This window comes from Aspergillus undulatus, assembly GCF_047715775.1.
Source record: "Aspergillus undulatus strain CBS 261.88 unplaced genomic scaffold BDV17scaffold_89, whole genome shotgun sequence".
NCBI classification, from domain to species: Eukaryota; Fungi; Ascomycota; class Eurotiomycetes; order Eurotiales; family Aspergillaceae; genus Aspergillus; species Aspergillus undulatus.
The window spans coordinates 47,625-65,200 of NW_027396693.1; the positions used below are offsets into that span (position 1 = coordinate 47,625).

The following is a 17,576-nucleotide window of genomic DNA, read 5'->3' on the forward strand; positions in this document are numbered from 1 at the left end:
GGGATGGTTCAAGTTAGGGCTGTTACGGCGAGGGCCTCGTACAGTCAAATACCAGGAGTAAACAAGCTGAGATGGATTATTCTAGTATATCTGGCAGCTGATATGAGCAATATGCATAATACAGGGGAGATGGTCTAAACTTTTATCTCACCCAGATTTAAAGATTAATCAATTACCTTGCGCCGGTCCCTCATCTCCATTTCCCCCTTCCACAGCCCTATCCAACGACTGCGCCAGACACATATCATAATAAAGGCCCCTCTTCTGCTGCAACTCCGCATGACTCCCAACCTCTAGAACCTTCCCATTCGCGAAAACATAAATGACATCTGCGTCCCGGATAGTCGATAACCGATGCGCGACGGCGATCGTCGTCCGCCCGTCCATTTTCCCGACTTTATCAAGTGCCGCTTGAACGAGCCGTTCGGACTGTGTATCCAGAGCAGATGTTGCCTCGTCGAGAAGTAAGAGTTTTGGACGCCGAATGAGAGCGCGCGCGAGGGCGATACGTTGACGCTGGCCTCCTGAGAAGGACGTTCCTTGTTTCCCTACCGGGGTGTTGAAGCCCTGAGGGAGGGAGGAGATGAAATTGTAAGCGTTGGCTTGCTTGGCGGCTTCGTGGATCTCGGCTTCTGTGGGTTCGTTCAAGGCGCCGAGGGAGATGTTTTCGGCGACTGTTCCTTGAAATAGGACGGGTTCTTGTTGGACGAGAGACATTTGGGAGCGGTAGAGATAGGGTGAGAAATTTTGGATGTTTTCGTCGCCTAGCCGGATTTCGCCTGAGGTGGGATCGTAGTAGCGTTCGAGGAGGGAGATGAGGGTGGATTTTCCGCAGCCGCTGTGTCCGACTAACGCGGCGAATTGGCCCGAGGGAATCTGTAGGAGTTAGAATGACTGAATTCAGAACTGTCGAAATCATCAATCTTACCTGAATCGATACATCTTGTATCACAGGCGTGGAGCGATTCGGGTAGCTGAAGTCGACCTTGTCCAAGGTAACATCTCCGTGTCCATCCGGGCCATTATCCTTGTTTTCGTCGGTCACTTGAATCCGCGGTACCCTGTCCCTCAGGTTAAGAAGAAACGACCCTGCGCTTTTAGCTCGCGTAACACTACCAGCAGCCGCTAGAAATTGAGCCGCACCCTGTCCCGCAAGAAGGACACTCATGAAGATAACGAAAAACTGTTCGGTGGTATATTCCAGATTTGACATGAGGCGCGCGCCGTACCAAAACCCAAGCGCCATGACGAGGAAGTCTACAGACTGCGCAAATGCATGAACTGTCGTCGCGAGTGCCATAGTCTTTATCGAGCGGCGAAGTATACTACGAAGATTTTGGGTGTACTCGACCAGCAAATCAGATTCAAGAGTCAGCGAGGAAACAGTCCGTAACGCGCCGACAGCCTCCACGGCAAGGCTAGCACTGTCCGAGAATCGGGCTTCGTTATTATCGTTCATTTTGGCTTCGAGGCGGAGCTGGATGAAAGCCGCCCCAACAAGGACCGGAATTCCAGCGAAAATCATCACAAGTGCTAATTTCCACCCATAACCCAGGGCAAGGCAAGAGCTCGCAATCAGGCTAATGACCATAATGAGAAGAACGAAGATGTTGATCGAAATAAGCTCCTGGAGATTAGTCGGCACTGTTAATAGGTTTGATGATAATGCTCCTGACGTGTTCTCCGGGAGATCAAAGAATTCGACGTCCATGTTGATGATGCGCTTGAAGAGTTCCGAACGGTAAGAGCGGACGACAGTTTGCGAAACACTGATGCACAAACCTCCCACAATGTTGTATGCCACGAGATTGCCTATGGCGATGATAAAGAACATCAGGGCGTAGAAGTTGGCTGAAGTCGAGTCGGGCTCGCCGTAGGGATTGAAGACCTGAATTAGTCTCGAGAATAAGATTGCCTGACCAGGATGTGTTCCAGCTGCAATAATGCATCCGATTGCGATAACGATGAGTTCTCGATAGACCGACTTTTGTTCACGGAGGATCAAAAATAGCATTTTCCAGATAGAGCGCTTGTCATTCGACTTGACTCTATCTTTGCCCGAAGGTGACTGCTTCTCATCTGTAACGGGAGTGGTAGAGTCAGTCAGAAGATTTTCACCAGAGATGTCGATTCCCTTTAGCTTCGGCGAAGGTTCTTGCTGAGGTTGTGATGAACTGTTGTGCAGATTCTGAGCTTTCACAAGTGCCGCGTAGTTGCCTTGAAGCGCAATCAGCTCTTCATGTGTCCCCTGCTCCACGATTCGGCCGTTGGACATGACGGCGATATTGTCGGCATTTTTCACAGTCGAAAGTCGATGGGCAATCATGATAGTCGTCCGGCTGGCGGATACCTGATTCAATGCTTCCTGCACCACGCGCTCAGCCTGGGGATCTAAGGCACTTGTAGCTTCATCAAGCAGCAAGATCTTCGGGTTGGATACAATGCTGCGTGCAATCGCAACACGTTGCTTCTGTCCACCACTCAGCGTGCCACCTCGTTCTCCCAAATAAGTTGAATAGCCCTAAGAGCTGATTAGTCAGATTCGTACATGACAATCGCCGCTGTCTTACCTCTGGAAGAGCTTGGATAAAGTCGTGAGCGTAACTGGATTTGCAAGCCTCATGTACGAGTTTCAACTGTTCTTCATGTGGCAAGAGCTTTTGAGAGTTGAGGAGACCTTTTGCGACATTCTGGAAAATAGTGCCTTGGAATAAGACAGGTTCCTGATGAATGAAAACGTTAGAAGCACGAGACATAGCAGGTTATGATAACCATACCTGCTGCACTAAAGCGACCTGGCTACGGAGCCACTTTGTGTTTAGATTGGTGATATCTTTCCCATCAACTGTGATGTGACCCCCCGTGGGTTCATACCAACGTTCCAACAAGCCAATCATTGTGCTTTTCCCGGATCCACTGGCGCCTACTAGTGCTGTGGTCTTCCCAGCCGGAATAGAGAGGTTAAGGCCTTGCAAGACTTGGGCCGTTGGCCGTGAAGGATAGGCAAATGAGACATTTCCCACTTCAATCGCCCCAATACACTCCTCGGGCTTTAAGCCTGCGTCGGACAGAGGATCTAGCTGCGAGGGTTTGTCCATGATTCGGAAGAATTCTGCAGCGGCGGCTATCGCGCCAGCGACTGCGGGTATCTGAGGGAAGAATAGGTTGAGCGATGTCGATGCGATGACAGTACAAAACACGACTCTGGTGACCACCCAATTAGTAGTGTTCAAACTTCCTGAAAGAGCGAGGTAAGATAGTTCTTACGTGAAGACGTCGCCCACTGCATCTATCTCTCCGTTGAGAAACATGCGGTAGCCTTGCCAGAAGGCCAAAGCATTCCCGGAGAAAATGCAAAAATACACGACTCCCGACATAAGTCCGTATGGTATTATCTTCCTTTTCCCATATGCATGCGCCTCGGCTAGATATGCATCATATTTTTGAATCATACCCTCCTGAGCTGAGAATGCATGAACAGTTTTGATGGACGACAGGGCTTCTTGGGCTAGGGCAGCCCCATTCGCGTGGATCCGGGCCATATTTGCTTCAATGGGAGCATCGATGGAAATGCAGATACCTATTGCAATAAACATGGCAGGTACCACGCTCAATGTGATCAAGGCCAACTTCCATTGTACTGCGATAGCGACGATGAAAGCCGAGAAGAACATTGCAAGCCCCTGGACGATAAGCACCAGCTTCTCAGCGATTCCTTGGTTGATGCGAGTGGCATTTGTGCTGATTTGAACGGCAGGAGAACTGTCTTTGGCCGTATCATAGTACCAGATCTCGGTTCGCAAAAGGTGCTCGAAATAAGCTTGCCTGAGGGCCCTGGTTGTGCGAATGCCGGACACGGTAATCGAGAAAGTCGCAACCAATGTGACGACAAACCTCCCAACGAACAAATAGATGAACCAAAGGACAGACTCGGAGACAATGCTTTCGAAGTCACTTGGGTCGCTCGAACCACCGGCAAATGCGGCGAATTTGCTTGCGAACTGGCCAAAGACGATGGTCATCAACGGCAAGGCAGCACCACTGCCTATCGCGCAGATGAAGGAGAGAATATTCAGAAACACGCTAAGTCCATCGGCATAGTGAAAGATTCTCTGTTGTTCGTCGTCAGGCGCCTCCAGAACAATCTAGATGAAGACAGGGTGTTCATACCACAAACTCTTTGAAACCAGGTTGATTCTCTGGCGTTTGGGCGTCGACGGAGTCATCTTTCTCGTTCTTTTCGTTTACTGTCTGTTGCATAGTGCAATAACGAGAGCTCCTGTGGCTCGACGAGTATGACAGTCAAACTTCGCTGGGCTTCCATGGCCAGGTGTGATCCAGCCATAGTTAAATAATAATCCAGCCCATATCCAAATAAAGGGGCCTGCGTTGTCAACCTCCAGCTAGGGCCAAGACTTGCCCCGATTGGGCGCCATATAGCGCCGATGACGCCGCATGAGTCAGTCAAAGCCGCAAGGCTCGTACTCCGTAGATCCAGAGTGAGACCCTTGGCAAAGGATTGGAGGAAGGTGGAGGAAGAATGGGAGGGCCAAGAGTGAGTGCGGGGCTGCCCGGACGCTCGGGTCCCGAGACTCCGTGGCCCCGAGCCTCCGAGGACGCTGTAGACTGTCACCTTGCAGCTTCGTTTCCACATCCCTTCCCTCCTCTCGCCAAAAAGAAATGTGACCCGACAGCCTGGGATTCAAGTGGACATGCCCGAGCTTAACAATAAAGAGACGATTCAAGACCGGCGCCAGCGGCTTTCCTCCATTCCCAAAGCGGTAAGTGCTGTCTATACTTCGTGCAGCAGGCTTGTCCCATGACAGCTAACGACGGGGTTAGTGTGAAGGATGTCGCATTCGAAAAGTTTGTCTCAAGTCCTAGACCTCATTGAATGATTTACTCTGACGCAGACATCTTAGGTTCGCTGTGATCGTTCCAATCCCTGCGCAAACTGTCGGACAGCCGGCATAGTATGCCAGCAGACAGGAGCCAAGACCGAGAGCCGTGTGAAGCCTGACAAAGTATCGCGCTTGTATGTGGAGGTCGACGACACTGATTGTCGGATGGGACTTACATCTTCAGGGAGAGCATGATTGAACGCCTGGACTCACGCCTCGGTCGAATCGAAGACCAGCTGAAAGACTCGAGTCGCCAGCCAACGCCAGAAAAGCTTACTGTAAACTCGAGCTCTACACTGCTATACGAAGGAGCTTCCTCCTTTACCAATGCGTCCGCGGAAGCTACCGAGGTCGCCAAATTGACAGCGTTCTCCCAAGCCAGCGGAGGTGGCGAGAATCTGACAGCTAGTTTTGATGACCTGAAGACTCTGCTTCAGCCCGCTACTACTCTGGAGGACTTTCAATTTTCCAAAGCGAATTCGTTGCGAATCATACCCGCGATGACTCTAGTATCTTCAGCGCTTGTTGCAGATATAGTGCGGTCGTTCAAAGGTGCGTTGTCCGACTGACCTTGTGAGTCTCTATGCTCACCCACCGCTAACGTTCCTAGTTCGCACGCCATTCTTCTTAATGTCCTATCCGATGAATGATCTTTCTATGGTTGAGGATCTCTTCAGGAAGGTCTACTTTCCGACTGAGCCATTGACCATCGGCCATGTCACGGCGATGCACGGCATCCTGCTCTCCTTACTCAAGGAGTTCATAGGGCTGAAGGACCCGCTAGCCGAGAAGTATGATCTTTCAACTTACTTGCCAGCCTGTGAGAAAAACTTCAACCTTGGCATGGAGACCTACGAAATACTCGTCGTTCCTAGCTTTGAGAACGTCCTGTCGGTTTTACTAGCAGTGAGTACATCAACTGCTTTGATGTCAACAAAAGAACATACCTGTCCAGGTTGACTAACTGCCGTGCTCACTGTATTAGGTGATCAAAGCCCAAGACGAAGCTAATGTTCTGTTATCTTCCACATTCGTCTCTGTTGCAGCGAGACATTGCCTGCTCCTCGGCTATCACCGTACTGCCACATACCAGAATCTGAGTCGTCAAACAGCATCAAACATAAGCAGGCTTTTCTGGATGGTGTACGTGGTCGATAAAAACATGTCCCTACTTCTGGGCCGAGCTTCTTGTATCCAGGACTATGACGTCGACGTATTCATCCCACCTCACTCTGAGAATCCCGCCATCCGGCCCTGGGACGAGGTCTTCGTCAAAAACGTGACACTCGGTAAACTGCAAGGCCAAATATATGACCGCATTTACTCGGCAACAGCCCTCAAATCCAACCCCGAAGTCCGCATCCAACATATCCAGTGCCTCGCCGAGGAACTGCACGAGTGGCGTCGCGCGGTACATCAGGTATGCTATGACATCTTCCGCTCCGCATCCCCTTTGACATTGAAGCATACACTGACAACCGTAAAGATCGATTTCAGCCGAATAAAAACCCCTTTCATCTTGGACCTGTGCAGACCAACATGGGACATAATGTACTATTCCATCCTAACCTCGCTACTCCGCGGAGCATCAACGTCAACGACAGCCCCAGAGATAACCTCCCAATGTTTCCAAGCCGCGCGGTCAGCGCTACAGAATCATATGCGGCTTTTCCCAGTTTATGTTGAATCAACGCATATGTCAGCTAGCGATTACGCGAATTGGTCTGTTGCGTCCCCTTAGCACCCTACTAGTTCGTCAAAGCAGCCAAACGACTAACGTGATCAGGCTTATCCTCTACTCCTCTTTCACCCCCTTCATCGTCACATTCCTGCACGCCATAGCATCAAGCAGTCTCGAAGACACCCTCCTCCTCGAAGACGTCGTGCGTACGCTGCAGCCCATAAAATCAACAAGCAAAGCCTGCGCGCGCCTCTACCAAATCTGCACTATCTTCGCGCGCGTCGCACGTGGGCTCGTGGAGAGCAGAAACTCGTTTCTGGGCGCGTACAACGCGCAGAATGACTCCTTTCTCTTGCTCAATGATACGAGTCAATCTTCCTTGTTTGATCCGGGCTTTTTGCAGGATTACTTCTCTGCTGAAGTTGATATGCTTGACCAGTTTACGTACTCGGAGGCGGAGGATGTTTCGGCTGTTTTGGGAAATTGGGCGAGTGGACAGCCGCCTATGGTTGATTTTCTGGGGATGGGGGTCTGATGTACTTAAATTGGATTCTGATGTTGGGATGTTGTGGTTCACTAGTTTATATACCCCTTGTCTACAGCGTTGTCCATTTGGATAGTGATCTTTTCGGCTCTAGCCCCCCCATGTTCCCAATCAGCCTGACCACTGCGTCTCAACTGCAAATACCTCCATCCTTGCGCTTCATCATCTTCCACCTCTCCGGGGCAACGAAAGCCCATTCTCACACCCAAGCCTCATCAACCCTCTGAATCACCGATGTATACTCCCTGTCCTCTGCCTCGTCGCCCCCCGCGTCTGCTCCGAATACCTCCTCGCAAGCCCATAACTCCCCTCCTCCACTTCCCGCCCCGCCCCCTCCCCATCAACCATCGCCCTCGCACTAGGAAACCTCGGCGGCCCCCCAAGACTCCTCAACACAGCCCCATTATCCGCCGTAAGATCATCCAGCACACCCAACTCCCGCTCACTAAACCACCTCGGCACAACCCACACGCGGAACGGAATAAGCGCGATAATGAGCACAGGGAACCCAATCGCCGCAATGGTCTGCGAGATTGCCACGCACGCCGCAACACCAATCGCTTGGCACGCGATGTAGAGTGCTATTTTGCGACGCGGGACGAGGAGGAGTGGTTCGTCGCGCTTGATAAATCGGTCTTCGTTTAGGAGGAAGATGAATTTCTGTAGGATCCCGTTTGACTCGATGGATCCCCACCCGACGATGAAGAATACGCCGGAGAAGACGGCGGATGGCATCGTGTGCAGGACTACCAAGAGGGGTCCGGTCATTGTCCCGATGATAGCGAGGCCCATTAGGAAGTGCGAGATGCGCTGTTCGATTACGGCGGTGGCGCGCACGATGGGTCGGCGGAGGGAGGCGCCTTCACTTGAGCCTTCGGTTGAGCTTTCGCCTTCGAGTGTGCGGATTATGTGCAGGTCTGTTTCGTAGATTGTTAAGGAGTCCGTGTGCACGGGGGCTTGCGGGACGAGCCCGTTTGGCATGGGGATGCCGGTTATGCCGGCGAGGAAGGTCGTGCAGCCGAGGAGGAAGAAGTCCCAGTGGAAGCCGGCGGGTTTTTTGAGGGGAAATTGGCGGGCTTGCGCTGTGAGGCTGCTGACGTTCTGTAAAGGTCTGTTAGTATGGTGTTCCACTAGGTATCGGCAGGAAGTGGCTAATACGTACATGGTCATAATAGAACAGCAGCATAACCAAGAACCCGAAGGGCAAAGCTGCAAAGACCCAATTTACCTCTAGCTCCCAGAAGTGAATTAGCCAGCCTCGAGGCTGGGTGGGATAGAATGCTCGAGAGATAGGGACGAATGAGATGCCGGTGTCCTTGAGGTTTCCGGGGATATGGGCGAATCCCACCCAGAAGATGGTTCCGATCTGGCCTCATTGTTATTTAGACGATAGAAGGGAGGAAACGCAGCGCGCATACCACATAAGCATAATCAGCAAGCAGACCCCGAAACCAGGGTTGAAAAACTGTGCTCGAACCCAACCACTCAAGACCATATATCGAGAGGAAATACAAGATAGCAATCATGCAACTCATAAACCCCGCCGCTGGTCCATAAGAGGTAAACTCATTAACAAGCTCTTCAACCCCCTTTACTACTCAGGTTAGTATTCTACCATACCCTCCCAACTTGCAAAATCAAACGCGAAGAAGACTCAGACTCACTGCAATAAATTATCCCCACATAAGCCCCAAACGACTCGGACGAAAAGTCCGTCACATAGCGCATATAATCACAAAGATTGCAAACGGCCACAATCCAATGGAAGATCGCCGCCCAGATGGCAGTCCAACACATGAAGTTGGCGTAGATCGCTGGCTCGTATATGACAACAATGTCGTAGATCGTGTAGTTGAATAACGAGATCAGTCCGGTGATACCGACTATTGTGAGTGGTTGTGCGCCTAGTACGCTGAATACCATTGCTGCGAGGGCCGAAGAGAAGAGGGCCTCGTTGATTCCGTAGAACTCGCCTGTTCGTCGGTACATGTCTAGTGTGTATGCTATGGCGGGGAGGATACTATTCGTATTAGTCAAGGAGAAGTGGTCAATTTGGAAGGTTGCCAATGCTTACTTGACGAAGTACATGCGTATTGTACTTGCAATTGTCCGATAAGTCAGGGCGTCTCGGATATCACTCCAGTAGTAGGGGAGTCGTCGGCGGACATCGTGATACATTCCCCTGCATAGATTCAATGCACGGAAACGCTTCCATCCTGATCGTTGGTCGTAAGTGTAGGAGGTAGCTGACTTTCTTCTTGGATCGTGAGAGTCCGACATGGTGGATGGTGTGCAACTTGGGCAGAAGCAGCAGGCTGGAGTGAAAGATAGACCAAGTTCTAGGGGTAAAGTGCGCTCTTTTATAGGTAACAGTAGAGAATCCTAGAGCTGTGGAGCCTCCATTACTCCTGCAGAGGTGGAAATGCCGCGTGGGATGGGTATGTTGGGGATGGAGTGTATCTAGGAGTCTGCACAGCGCATGTATGCCGAAGTTCTGGAGGGAACAGTAAGTACTGCAGTGGCAGCTCATTATCTCTTCTCAATACATAACGATTTATATAACAGTTCTATTCCGTTGAGCGCTTGTCGATGGAAGAAGAGGTCACCGTTAACGTCATGGTGGTAGAACGGATGAGTCAGCTCTTCTGCTCGAGCAGAATCCCTTCTTGGCTTCCAGCGTCATTTCTCTTGGACACTAGAAAACGCAATCTACTCCATATAAGGAATCTCATTCTCCCTCGCTGATCATCGGACTGCGTCACCTCCTTCTACAACAGAGTGGCTATAAATCTACACCGTTTCCACCGGGTGTCTTTAAGTAGGGCAAGGATAACGTAGCCCGGTTCGGCTATACAAATGTAGAAAAGATGCAGCTGGTCCATGGATAGAAGCAAATACTGCTTCAATGTTGAGCTAGATACCGTCTTAGAAATATTCAGGCATTTCAGTATGGAAGAAGGCCTAGAAGATACCGCATCATATCCGCGGTAATACCCAATAGACGGCACAGCAGGTGTTGACTGTCGGACAGTCTGCCTGACGGCGGCAACGGTTCATATATCCACTACTTGAAGGACGCTGGAGTGAGAAAGGACAGAGAGGCTAATGAGTTGGATGACTGGTGGCTGGTGGCTGGTACCTGCATCTACCTAGGGCTATACCTACAGGTAGCCCTAACTAGGCATACTCGTTCGAATTGGGGTTTCCACCGGAAGAATATAAAGGTGGGTTGTTTGTACAGTATACTCTATCTTACATCTTCATATTAATTGTACATTTATGACAATGGCAATCCCAGGTTTACTTCCGGGGAGCAAGAGAGCCCATCCACGAAGTATCCTTCTTTTCTCCTGCCGCTGACGGGTTCCGATTAGATTTGTTAGCCTCCGCCTTCTCCCTCTGCTTATCCCTCACTAGCCTCTCCGCAACAGGCGACCTTGCCCCGGCCTCTTGAGTCAATTTCCTCGCTTCATCGAGCCGTAAAAGCGTTACATCACGTCCCAATATCCCCATGGTCTCTGGTATACTTGGGCCGGGAGCACCAGCCGACAATGCCCAGCGGAGGTAGTGGTACAGCTGTTTCTTGAATTCCTTGTCTGCGGCCCGGCGGGCCCTTGCGGGGTCTGTTTCGGTCTCAGCCCCATCAGGCGGATGCATATTCCGTCCCTCGAGCGGTGCTTCAATTGCGCTCGCACCGTCGTAGGAGGCGATGTTGGCCTTGAGGATCTCGGCGTCCCAGTGTTCTCCCGGAACGAGAGTTATGGCTGCGGCGGCGGTGTGCAGGCATGAGATAGGGATGCGCATGGGCCTAGGTGAGGATGTTGATGTTGGTGTTGATGCTGGTTTGTACTTTGGGCGGTCGAGACGCGGTGTAAAGAAGGAAAGATTACGCGTAAAAAACTCAAACGCGGTTGTGTAAGCCGACGAATCCGCCTTGAGAAGATGCGCGATGTATTGAGAGATTGGGCGGCCTTGGAGAATCGGAGACAGTTTTTTGGTGGTTTTTGTGGACTTGAGTAATTCTAAAACGGCGACAATCATGCCTTGGAACTCCGGCTCGTTGCCAACAACGAAGCGCTGCGCGTGGCCCTTTTGGAGGTACCAGAGCTTCTCAAAGGCAACTTTCGTGTCGCCTTTGGTGAATTTCAGAGTGAACTACATGTGAGATTAGTCTGGCGACACGAGAAGATTGATTGCCGTGATTCAGAACTTACGCATTTCTCAAGCTGCACAAGACTGAACAAGTCAGACTTCTGATAATGTGACCATCCCAACAATACGGCAAAGTTTAACAGAGTTGCAGGAAAGACCCCCTGGTCTCTGAAGTGAGAGAGGTCAATGTCAGCATTGCGCTTACTGAGCTTTTGCCCATTCTGATCGACCAGCAAGGGGACGTGTGCGAAGCGAGGCGGCTTCCACCCGAACGCCCCGTAAAGCGCGACATGTAGAGGAGTCGAGGACATCCATTCCTGGATCATTTAGAGTTTTGCAGAATACAGCTGTAATCGAAGGGACTTACTGTGCCACGGACAACGTGAGTTATTCTCATCAGATGGTCATCCACAACATTAGCCATATGATAAGTCGGGTGGCCATCGGATTTGACCAGAATCGGGTCATCGTAAACACGCCCAATCGGATCATAGGCGTCTTGGAAAGATTCAAGATTCCTCGACTTTCTAGACGGGCGGTCCTGCTTTATCGTGCCATAAACAATATCTTCGTAGTCAGGATACCTGTCAACTTTCAACCGAACAACATGTGACTCTCCCTTCGCTGCTCGTTCTTCAGACTCCCCGCGCGAAAGTCCTGCACATTTTCTGTCATAGCCTGGAGGAAGACCCGCTTCATTACGGTAATTTGCGTGGGTATGTAGCCGCTCCGCGGAGCAAAAGCATCGGTATGCGTGGCCTTCATGGATCAGGTAGTCGGCGTGCTTGCGGTAGATGTGCGTTCGCTCGGACTGAAACGTAAAACGTTGACCGTTAGTAAAGAAGCGAATGGCAGCTTAAGCTAAGCACAAACTCACCTGTCTATAGGGGCCATAAGGGCCTCCAACAACGGGACCTGCAGCATCCAACCTATTCATCAGCGACAACTCCACACACAGAACAGATGACTGCATTATCTGTGTTCCACCAACCTTCGTCCCAATTTAAGCCAGCCCAGTCCAAATCCTTATAGAGCCTCTTTTCGGCGTCCGGAATCGTCCGTTTCTAGTGATCCGATTATCCATCAGCCTTCCACTTCTCGCAAAATCGTCCCGTAACTCCGCATCGAATCGCACCTGATCCGTATCCTCGAGCCGTAACAGAAACTGCCCACCCGTGCGCTTTGCCAGTAAGTAGTTGAACAATGCCGTGCGAAGCGACCCCAGATGGAGATATCCAGTCGGCGACGGGGCGAATCGAGTCCTCGCAGGTCTCGAAGGAATGATCGCCTCGCGTTCGCGAGGCGGCAGTCGCCCGTAGTTGAAAAGCGGTGTTGAACTGATGCGACGGCATTGGATGCAGACCCAGGACCGCCGGGCCAAAATACCAGAGCGTAGGCTCCTCATGGCGTGAAAGACTGCCGCTGGCAGCCCAACAGACGAGGTGTGTCAAGGGGAAGCCGGCGAATGGTCGACTAAGCCGGGGTTGTTGTCGGGGGGCAAACCGATCTGGGGCGGCGAAGAAGTCGGAGCCAAAAAAGAAGCAAAAAAAGTTGACGGTGTCTCGGGCCGCAAACATACTAATCATCCTTCTGCAACGCCCTCACAACACCCATAATCTTTCTCTTTTATTACCTTGACTCTTCTTTCCTTGTTACTAGATACCCATTTGCGAAAGAATTTCTCTCAAACTGCCTTAGTATGATCCCGCATCGATCTGAAAGCTCTGAGCTCCCGCTAACCGAGACCTCCAGTGTCGGATCCCAACGTTGACCTCTACGGTACAAATCCTTCTGAAACATAATGCACATATCATGACAGCTTGCTAACGGACGTGCGAAACATTAGAACTCCTTGGAGTCGCCCGCGACGCACCCCAAAATGAGATCAAGTCGGCCTATCGCAAGGTACAACCACCTGGCATTCCCTTCCCAGCAAGACAAGCAAACAGGCATCTAACGTCTTCCTTTACTAGGCTGCTCTAAAAAGCCACCCTGATAAATTCCCCGAAGAAGAGCGAGAAGCGGCGTCGGCCAACTTCCAGAGCATCCAGCAAGCCTACGAGATTCTTAGCGATGACGACAAACGACACCTCTACGATACACACGGCATGGGAGCATTCAATGGCTCCGGAGAGCCGGGGATGAACGGCGGGCCCGATCTCGATGATATCCTTGCGCAAATGTTTGGCGGCATGGGAGGAATGGGCGGTATGGGTGGTGGTATGCCCGGTATGGGAGGGATGCCGAGGCCGCGGCAGAGTCCCGACGAGGAGCAGAAGTACGAGATCAGCTTGGAGGACCTGTACAAGGGGAAGACTGTCAAGTTTGCCAGCACGAAGAATGTGATTTGCAGCCACTGCAAGGGCAAGGGCGGGAAGGAGAAGGCGACGGCGAAACAATGTTCTACTTGCGATGGACAAGGTACGATCTATTTCTGTGGGCGACGAGGCCTTAATGCTGACGGATTGCCGCTTAGGTTTGAGGGAGGTCCTTACGCAGATGGGTGGGTTCCTGACCAAGTCTATCCAGACCTGCACAACCTGCAACGGTGACGGCCAGTTCTACGCAACCAAGGACAAGTGCAAGAAGTGCAAGGGCAAGAAGACAAACGAGGAGAAGAAGATTCTGGAGATATACATTCCCCGCGGAGCAAAGTGCGTGAAACCCCTCTATCAAACATGACAACCACTAACACAACATCCACAGGGACGGCGACCGCATCATCCTAGAAGGCGAAGCAGACCAAGTCCCCGGCCAAGAACCAGGCGATATCATCTTCCAGCTCGAAGAAGAAGAACACCCTGTTTTCCAACGCGCCGGCGCAGACCTCAAGGCCGCCATCGACATCACCCTAGCCGAATCACTCACGGGCTTCTCTCGCGTCGTAATCAAGCACCTTGACGGCCGCGGCATCGAGCTCCAACACCCCAAGAAACCCGGCCAGATCCTCTCCCCAGGCCAAGTCCTCAAAGTACCAGGCGAGGGAATGCCCATCAAGCGCTCAGATTCCCGCGGTGACTTGTACCTCATCGTGAACGTCAAATTCCCCGACGAAACGTGGAAACCTAGCCCTGCGGTTTTGGAAAAGCTAAAGGAAATTCTTCCCAAGCCGGACGCACGCATTGAGGCCGAGCCGGTAGATGAGGTCGAGTACGATCGCAAGGCGGACATTGAAGACTTTGGCTCGAAGGATCCGGCTGGTGGTGATGCGTGGGAAGATGATGAAGAGGAGGGCGGTGCGCAGTGCACGACGCAGTGATCGCTCCATACTCAATTTTGGCATTGCATTTCCCGTTCTCTTGCTTCTGTTTTATTCTTGATACCTCGATGACTTGTTCTTATGTCCCTGTCCCTGGACGCCAGGGCATCTTTCATGAGACGATAGATCTAGATACACTTGACACACTCACCTCCCGCATCATGGCGTTAGGGTTAGGTTAGGGGTACTTTACGGCCGAATACAGGGAAGTTGTTCCCATTTGCTCCTCACTGTCTCTAACACTCTACCTCCTACTGGAAGTCGATAACCGACCAGTCAATTCCCCGCTCCCCCGCGCCTCACGCATCAACCAAAAAACAGCCTTCGGATCTCAACCGGAAGCCACCAGATAAACTCTGAACTGAAGCGTACTCCAACTCTATAGTCCGTTAATCTAACAAAACGTAGGTACGGTTTGGATCAAGAAAAGAAACGGGACAGGGACTGGAACTGGTAATCCCCGCGCACCAACCCCGCTTGCCAATTATCTAGTGCCTCCTAGTATGCATAGTGCACTTACTCTGTAACTACCTAAGAACGGTCTGCAGATGTTTGCGCAGACATGACAGCTAGGCAGCAAATGAGAGGTAAACTTTGCTAATCTCGCGGCTCTGAGAATTCTCCCGGCCGATGATGCGCTGCGTTGTCGGAAGTTATGTGATGTGGCATGGTGCGGTGGATTGCGTATGCGTATCCAATTCTGTAGTGACTTGCCTAGGCGTATGTAAATCAGGCTGTCCTCTCCTGCGTCCGTCGGCGTTGAGGTTTTGTGGTTGATCTACCTACCTACCTACCTACTCACCCATTTGTATTTGCAACGCCCCTTGAACCATAGCGGCCAGAGACCTGAACTCGAACAAATACCGACAAGAGACCCTGCACTATGCCCCTCACTCTCACAACCAACACAAACATCCTCCAAGCCCTAGCCCTCCTCCTCCCAATCCTCCTCCTCCGCACTCTCTGGCGCAGATTCGGCGGCGGCCTACGCGGGATCCCAGGCCCCTCGCTCGCAAAATGGACACGGCTCTAGAAGCTCCATTCCTTGTGGAAGGGCGATCACCACCAGACTGAGATCGCGCTGCACAAGAAGTACGGCCCGCTCGTCCGGATTGGGCCAAGACATGTTTCTGTTTCTGATCCGGCAATGGTTGGTGTGATTTATGCGCTTGGGAGGGGGTTTACGAAGGTAAGCACCCCAAGTACCTTCCTGTAAATTTGTTGAGAGGAATGTGAGTGGTGACAGGGTTTGTGGGCCAAAGTGGGAGAAAGAAATAGCTGACAATGTCGGGTTTGGCAGACAGGATTCTATCCCATTCAAAGCATATCCTGGAACAAAGAACCGCAGATGAATCTCTTCTCAATGCCAGACGAGTCCTTCCACCGCGACCAGAAGAGGCCCGTTGCGAGCGCATACAGTATGACTTCACTCCTGGAGCTCGAGGACTCCGTCGACAGCTGCACAGGGCTATTCCTCACGCGCCTCCGCGACTTCGCCGATAGCAAGAAAGCCGTTGACCTTGGCGCCTGGCTGCAATACTACGCCTTCGACGTCGTCGGTGAATTCAGCTTCGCTAGAAAGCTCGGCTTTCTAGAGGAGGGCCGGGATGTAGATGACATGATGAGCGGGATTCAGGGAATACTGAGTTATGCGAGTCTCGTGGGGCAAGTTCCTGAGATGCATAAGGTTCTCCTGGGAAACCCGCTCTTCCCAATCCTTATGCCGAGTATGGAGAGTTGGAACCAGGTGTTGCAGTTTACGTTGAAGCAGGTGAATTCGCGGACAAGTCTTGCGCGGGATGGAGAGTTGAAGCAGCAGGATCTTGAGAAGGGGAAGGATATGCTAAGTCGGTGGATGGCGATTCATCTTGAAGATCCGGGGAAGATGAGTACGCGGGATGTTATTGTGCATTTGTCAGGGAATGTCTTTGCGGGGTCGGATACGACGGCGATTGCACTGCGGGCTATTGTCTATTTTTTGCTGAAGAACCCGATGTGTATGGAGAAGGTCGTTGCAGAGATTGATCTGGCTGATGGGGTAGGACATCTGAGTGACCCGATCTCGTACCGCGAGTCGATGACACGCCTGCCTTACCTCGGCGCTGTGATCAAGGAGGCAATGAGGCTTCATCCGTCTGTTGGCTTGATTCTGGAACGCCACGTGCCGGAGGGTGGAATTACCCTCTGCGGAAGACATGTCCCCGCTGGAACGACAGTAGGCATCAACGCTTGGGTGCTGCACCATGACCCGGAAATATTCGACGGCCCCGATTCGTTTCTGCCAGAGCGCTGGCTGCACAGCCCCCCTGCGAAGCTGAAGGAGATGGAGCAGAGCTTTTTTGCGTTTGGTGCAGGGTCCCGGACTTGTGTCGGAAAGAACATATCTCTTATTGAGATGCATAAGATCATACCGCAGCTGTTCCGGGACTTCACTTTTAATCTGCATAAGCCGAGCGAAGGGTGGAAGATCAGGAATGCTTGGTTTGTGCAGCAGGAAGGGCTTGTTTGTGATGTTCGGAGGAGGAAGTAGATACCTATATTATGAGTCGTCAGCTTGATAACCACTTGGAAGATCGCACTTCTTAGCTATTGAATTCTCATGGCAACGCTGCAGAAGAAAGCCCAATAAGACTCTAAGACAACCGTTATGGCTGCCATGGACCTTGGGAATGTGCGATTCTCGCCTGCTTCCACGTCCCGGCTACTTTTGGAGATTCAGTTATTTAGACAGATGCGCAGCTGCGTCAGGAAAGAAATCGCATTGGTGACATAGAGTCTTGAACCTCGGGTTCGGTTAATACTCCGTGTTATTTCTCATGGGGATGAAACTAAAGCACGGCGGACATGGGTTGCCGATATGGGTAACTGCTAACCTTACCGCCGCTCGGATATAGGTATCCTTATCTGATGTACATCCATACATCAAAGTGAAGAACTTCAGTACCTATGTGGACATATACCTCTCAAGTTGAGCGCACGTATAGAGGTTCCGGCAGCGTGGAGGCGTCTGTGTTTACGTCGGCGGCGGCGGCGGCGATA

At 51.5% G+C, this 17,576-nt stretch overlaps 6 protein-coding genes across 6 annotated transcripts; 3 read left to right on the forward strand and 3 right to left on the reverse strand.

Annotated features, from left to right (window-relative positions):
- Positions 1-58: 58 nt before the first annotated feature.
- Positions 59-4,437, reverse strand: BDV17DRAFT_238093 (ABC transporter ATP-binding protein). The gene is made up of 6 exons (XM_073755893.1): positions 4,171-4,437; positions 3,268-4,112; positions 2,778-3,204; positions 2,571-2,723; positions 929-2,521; positions 59-876 (listed from the first exon to the last, which is right to left on the reverse strand). The coding sequence occupies exons 1-6, from the start codon at positions 4,258-4,260 to the stop codon at positions 169-171; spliced, it is 3,816 nt and encodes a 1,271-aa protein (XP_073610319.1). The 5' UTR covers positions 4,261-4,437; the 3' UTR covers positions 59-168.
- A 191-nt stretch (positions 4,438-4,628) lies between these two features.
- On the forward strand, positions 4,629-7,234 carry BDV17DRAFT_276947 (Zn(II)2Cys6 transcription factor). Its single transcript, XM_073759389.1, has 8 exons — positions 4,629-4,781; positions 4,843-4,866; positions 4,923-5,035; positions 5,086-5,453; positions 5,512-5,807; positions 5,887-6,321; positions 6,388-6,623; positions 6,688-7,234. The coding sequence occupies exons 1-8, from the start codon at positions 4,713-4,715 to the stop codon at positions 7,115-7,117; spliced, it is 1,971 nt and encodes a 656-aa protein (XP_073610320.1). The 5' UTR covers positions 4,629-4,712; the 3' UTR covers positions 7,118-7,234.
- A 120-nt stretch (positions 7,235-7,354) lies between these two features.
- On the reverse strand, positions 7,355-9,633 carry BDV17DRAFT_301749 (anion exchange family protein; the record flags this gene model as incomplete). Its single annotated transcript, XM_073764307.1, has 5 exons — positions 9,201-9,633; positions 8,791-9,146; positions 8,545-8,720; positions 8,289-8,492; positions 7,355-8,227 (listed from the first exon to the last, which is right to left on the reverse strand). The coding sequence occupies exons 1-5, from the start codon at positions 9,404-9,406 to the stop codon at positions 7,355-7,357; spliced, it is 1,815 nt and encodes a 604-aa protein (XP_073610321.1). The 5' UTR covers positions 9,407-9,633.
- A 615-nt stretch (positions 9,634-10,248) lies between these two features.
- BDV17DRAFT_276950 (glutamate--tRNA ligase MSE1) lies at positions 10,249-12,757 on the reverse strand. The gene is made up of 6 exons (XM_073759390.1): positions 12,414-12,757; positions 12,270-12,342; positions 12,156-12,193; positions 11,646-12,089; positions 11,341-11,595; positions 10,249-11,281 (listed from the first exon to the last, which is right to left on the reverse strand). The coding sequence occupies exons 1-6, from the start codon at positions 12,681-12,683 to the stop codon at positions 10,427-10,429; spliced, it is 1,935 nt and encodes a 644-aa protein (XP_073610322.1). The 5' UTR covers positions 12,684-12,757; the 3' UTR covers positions 10,249-10,426.
- Positions 12,758-12,801: 44 nt separating this feature from the next.
- On the forward strand, positions 12,802-15,211 carry BDV17DRAFT_238148 (putative DnaJ domain protein (Mas5)). Its single transcript, XM_073755895.1, has 6 exons — positions 12,802-12,975; positions 13,031-13,057; positions 13,125-13,183; positions 13,252-13,699; positions 13,755-13,932; positions 13,985-15,211. Coding segments are annotated over exons 1-6 (1,266 nt in total). The 5' UTR covers positions 12,802-12,974; the 3' UTR covers positions 14,538-15,211.
- BDV17DRAFT_285389 (cytochrome P450) lies at positions 15,100-17,067 on the forward strand (the record flags this gene model as incomplete). Its single annotated transcript, XM_073760702.1, has 4 exons — positions 15,100-15,124; positions 15,256-15,257; positions 15,571-15,726; positions 15,838-17,067. The coding sequence occupies 4 exons, from the start codon at positions 15,100-15,102 to the stop codon at positions 17,065-17,067; spliced, it is 1,413 nt and encodes a 470-aa protein (XP_073610324.1).
- Positions 17,068-17,576: the final 509 nt, after the last annotated feature.